Here is a 4,729-nt window from a genome sequence, read left to right as displayed (position 1 = left end):
AATTACCTCTCAGCCAAGTAGAGGCGTTAAGACCGGAGCTTTTTGTAGATGGCGTAAGACGATTGCAGATAGGCAAAGGAAACCTGGAAAATAATAGACGACCGAGGTACTAAAATGAGACTTTCTTCCACTTTCTTTCCTTTCGCTCTTTCTGGCTCCCGTGACCAGTTAAAGTAAGGAAGAATCAGCCACGGGATTCATCATCTCCGCTTTCAGTTCATTCCATTCCTCAAGCTCACCGCCGTCTTTCTCCCCACAACCGCCACCACCATCGCTGTCCGAATGTTATTTCTCTTTTCCTAGCTACCCTCCTTCTACAATCACCAGCAGCTGTACCAGTACCAGCACCAGCACCAGCACCTTCTGTTCTTCCTCTTCTTCTTCTTCTTCCTATTTTGGGATTTTGATTTCTGACAAAACCATGATTTCTGTTTCGTCTGGAAAAGCTAAGTCAAACCGATCATTGTATATTGTAGCTGGGGTGTTTGAGAAATTTACTGAGAGAGCAATTAAAACGGTTATGTTTTCCCAGAGGGAGGCGAAAGCTTTGGAGGTAGAAATGGTGTATACCCAGCATCTTTTGTTAGGACTTATCGCAGAAGATCGTGCTTCCGGTGGGTTTTTAGGCTCTGGAATCACAATCGAGATGGCTCGCCAAGCTGTTAAGAACATTTGGCATACCAATACTGATGAGAAGGAGGAGAATGGTAAGGGTAATGGGAGTGGTCTTGGTCCTGAGGAGGCAGAGGTCTCGGCCACGGATGTGCCGTTTTCGCTGAGCACTAAGTGGGTTTTTGAGGCTGCCGTGGAGTATTCAAGGACTATGGGGTATAATTATATTGCGCCGAAACATATTGCCGTTGGGTTGTTCACTGTCGATGATGGAAGTGCTGGCCGTGTACTTAAGAGGTAGTACATTTTGAATTAGCATGTTTTAATCTATGAATGCTTTACTCGCTCAGAATTGCAATTTTTTTAGTGCTTTATATTGGTCTTTTATGGACTGCTGAAACTATTGTTGCAACTTGTGATCGAAGACAAAACTAGGAAGGGGTGGCAAAACAAGTCAATTGGGAGGTAAAAAGAATCACCCAACTCTAACTATACATCCTGCCTCTGGGGCTTCCTTTGGCATATTTTCCGCCTGCTCTTCCCCAAGATCACCTGAGAGCTGCAACACCGATGGAAATGCCCATGAACCCATGCTCCAGACCAGCTATCATAGCACCCGAATGCATATGCACAGGGTCCAGAGCTCACCTACTGTCTGCAATCTTACTGGTCTTCAGCAGTAGAACAGTGCTTGTGGTCTTCAGCTGTATCCTCAGAATTACTACCAAACCATCAGTCTCTTTGGTGCGCAAGAAACTTCAACTTGTTGGAGTGACAGCAATGCTTTTGGCTTGCAAGTATGAAGAAGTTTCCGTTCCTGTCCTTGAAGTCCTCATATTGATTTCTGACAGGGCTTACTCCAGAAATGACGTGCTTGAGATGGTAGGTTTGTTATTGCATCTATTGCCTATGAGTTGATCTTTGATATATGAAGGTTTCCTTTGTCATATAACTAAAATTGAACTGTGGCTCGCTACAGGAGAGCTTCATGATCAACACCTTGCAATTTAATCTTTCAGTGCCTACTTCTTATGTCTTCATGAGGCGCTTTCTTAAAGCTGCTCAATCTAATAAAAAGGTATTGTTTCGTATTTAGTGTATGTGAATTTTTTGCACTATCTTGATCTGCCTAATAACTGGCAATAATCTTCTGGTGACTAGTTGGAGCTTCTGTCCTTCTTTATCGTTGAGCTGTGCCTCGTCGAGTATGCAATGCTTAGGTTCCCCCCGTCTCTCTTAGCAGCAGCAGCAATCTTTACTGCACAATGCTCTATCAATGGGTTCAAGAAGTGGACTAAGACATGCGAGAGGCACACAAACTACACTGAAGATCAGCTTTTGTAAGTGGTTCCTTATGTTTTACACACATTAATGAATTTTATTGCTAGTTATGATGATCTAATAATCCCAACAAACTTTGTGCACAGGTGGAACCAGCTGAAGATTGATGGGGTATTCGTGGTTATGAATGAAGGCTGTAATTTCATTGGAAAGTTTGGAAGCTACTGCAAGTTCTTTCTACTTGTTAGGGAATAGAATCTTTTAGTTTGTGCACATGAGGATCTTTTAGTTTGTCCACAAGAGAATCTTTGAAGTTTGTACTTGTTAGGGATTTGCTATGTTAGTACTTGTTACTGACTTTTAGTTCAACAAATTATATTTGAGCATTGACTTTTGCTTTTAGATTACTATATGCATTATGTTCTTTGGCATAATTTTAAAAGTCCTTTGGGTTTCTGATTGATGGAATGTACAACAGGGAGCACTACCTGCAAGGTTGGTTCTATATCAAAAAAAAAAAAAAACTCCTGGCAATTAAAAGTGTCAGCATAGAATTCGATATCCTAATGTTGTACTATAGCTATCCTGATACTTTCAATTATCAAGAAAAGAGATTTTTGTTGGCAGATGGGATGTTATAACAGCATAGTTTTCCTGACACATTTAATGCAACGAGCATATTCCCACATTGGAAGGGACGACACTCGTCTGAGGTGTGAGGAAAGGTAAAGTGTCAGGTTAAATTATCTATACTGACACCTTTAAATGCCGTTAAAGGTCATTTTTGTTGTAGTGCCTCCAGAATTTAGTGTATCTTTGAGTGGGTCAGTATAAACCAATATTTGACGTACCAATATTTAGTGTGTTGGAGTATTTTAATAAAATAGTTAAATTCTCAATTAAAGGTGTAAGTTACAAGGAAAATAAATTGATAAAATTTTCTGCAATTTATAGGTGTTTGAATGGTTTTGAGCAAAGACTTATTTTATGAAATTATGGCTTTTCAATTACATTGAGGTTTTGTAAATTACAATTTAAATTTGAATTGAATGGGTGTTGACTAAAGAATTATTATGTGAAATTGGGATTTTTCAATTACAATAAGTTTTTGTAATCTACAATACAAATTTGAATGTGTTTTGAATGGCCAATAATTTTAACATTTACTTGGTGTCTTGTAAGTAGTGTAGGTTATGTTTGTCTAACTTTTTCTCACCTATAAATATGCATAGTTGAGATAGAAAAAAAACAACTTATGTTTTGTGAGCTACGATTCATAAGAGAAATGCTATCTACTCTTTTGTTATTTTCTATCTCACAGATTGGCAAGAAAAATCGGTGTTAGTGAAGTTATACTTTCTTAGTTGTGCAAATTAATAGATTGACATAGCAAGTGTGGTTGAGTTGTTGTATCTTAGGGGTGATAAGTTGGAGATTCTACTGCACCGGAATTGATTCTTTCGTAGAAGCTTGAATCACCTTAAAGAAAGCGATATATCCATGTTTCAACCCTCCACATTTGTGCATTATTATATTATTATTTTTGTTCTAATGGAACAACAATTTTAAGGTGATTCAAATCAAGATGGAGTTCAACTTATAAGCCCTTACTATCAACTCAAGTAACTTGAGTAGTCTACCTATGGACAGGAAAAAATGAGAAGATCTCAACCAATGAGATATATGAAGTACAAAAGAATATTTGTGAAGAAAAATTCAGCAAAAAGGAAGTTGTTGAATTCCATTGCTTGAATTAATTGTTATGTAATCTTTCTAATAATGAAGCTCATATTTTTTATGAAATTTCTTATCCTATTGCCAAAAAATCTGGAAGAAGAATAGATCCAGGGAGTTCAAATTGCTGAACAACTACAACTTGCTACAACATTACACAAGTTGCAATCATGCATTTTGGAAGAAAAGGTGCCTTCTTAACAAGTAAAAAATGAATTCTTATTTCTTCTAATAGGCAAATGGGTAAGCAACTTGATGACTTGATCTATTGAAGAGTTTATGTATAACCAAATTAACCTAGATAAATTTGGCTTGTGTGATATGATCATATTATTGGAAACCCTTTATTTGATAAAAGAAATTCATACTAGTTGTATAATGTCCATATTTCATGCTCCCAAGTTATGCTTGATAATGAGAAACACCTCGAGAAATTCCACCAAAATGCCCAATATGTAAGTCAGAAACTTCTGACCCAAAAGTTTAAATCATTAGGTCTCGGACCCTAACTTACATATTAATCGCTTTTTCTCTATCTCTCGAACCAATGTGGGACATAATCCTTTACTCATGAATCTAACAAATCTCCCCTTTTATGAGTAACCCCCACATTAAACTCAAATTTATTCGCCCTTCTTTGAGTCTACTTTAATACTCAACGCAAGCCCACCATTTCACCTAAGGTCACCTCTTCTCTCAAACATGGACCCACTTTTCTTCAACATCCAAACTACATTCTGGAATCCTGCCAACCTTTTGGCTCCTTGGTCTAAGGACAACTGGACCCCTACCAAACCCATGGCGCACCTAGGCCAACACTAGCCAAACTCCTTAGCACTTTGGCACTTTGGTCCACCATCAAGAAGAGAATTTTCACTGGTCCAATTCTGAGAAGAATCCACTTGCCTATGAATAGCCCAATCTCACAACCTGAAGTTCTGATACCAATTTGATAGGGAGAAACACCTTGAGATAATCCATCAAAGAGCCCAATGTATAAGTCAAAAACCCAACTCTGACCCAAAAACTTAAGCCATTAGGTTTCGGTCCCTTACTTACATATTAACCGCTCTTTTTTTTATCTCTCGGACCAATGTGAGAT

General features: G+C 38.1%; 1 protein-coding gene across 1 annotated transcript; it reads left to right on the top strand.

Annotated features, from left to right (window-relative positions):
* Positions 1 to 1,182: 1,182 nt before the first annotated feature.
* On the top strand, positions 1,183 to 1,956 carry LOC113776736 (G2/mitotic-specific cyclin-2-like). Its single transcript, XM_027321801.1, has 3 exons — positions 1,183 to 1,494; positions 1,592 to 1,690; positions 1,774 to 1,956. Exons 1-3 carry the CDS (start codon positions 1,183 to 1,185, stop codon positions 1,954 to 1,956), a joined length of 594 nt encoding a protein of 197 aa, XP_027177602.1.
* Positions 1,957 to 4,729: the final 2,773 nt, after the last annotated feature.

The sequence above is a fragment of the Coffea eugenioides genome, chromosome 7 (genome assembly GCF_003713205.1).
Source record: "Coffea eugenioides isolate CCC68of chromosome 7, Ceug_1.0, whole genome shotgun sequence".
In the NCBI taxonomy this organism is placed as follows: Eukaryota; Viridiplantae; Streptophyta; class Magnoliopsida; order Gentianales; family Rubiaceae; genus Coffea; species Coffea eugenioides.
This window is presented reverse-complemented; position numbering and strand designations above follow the sequence as displayed.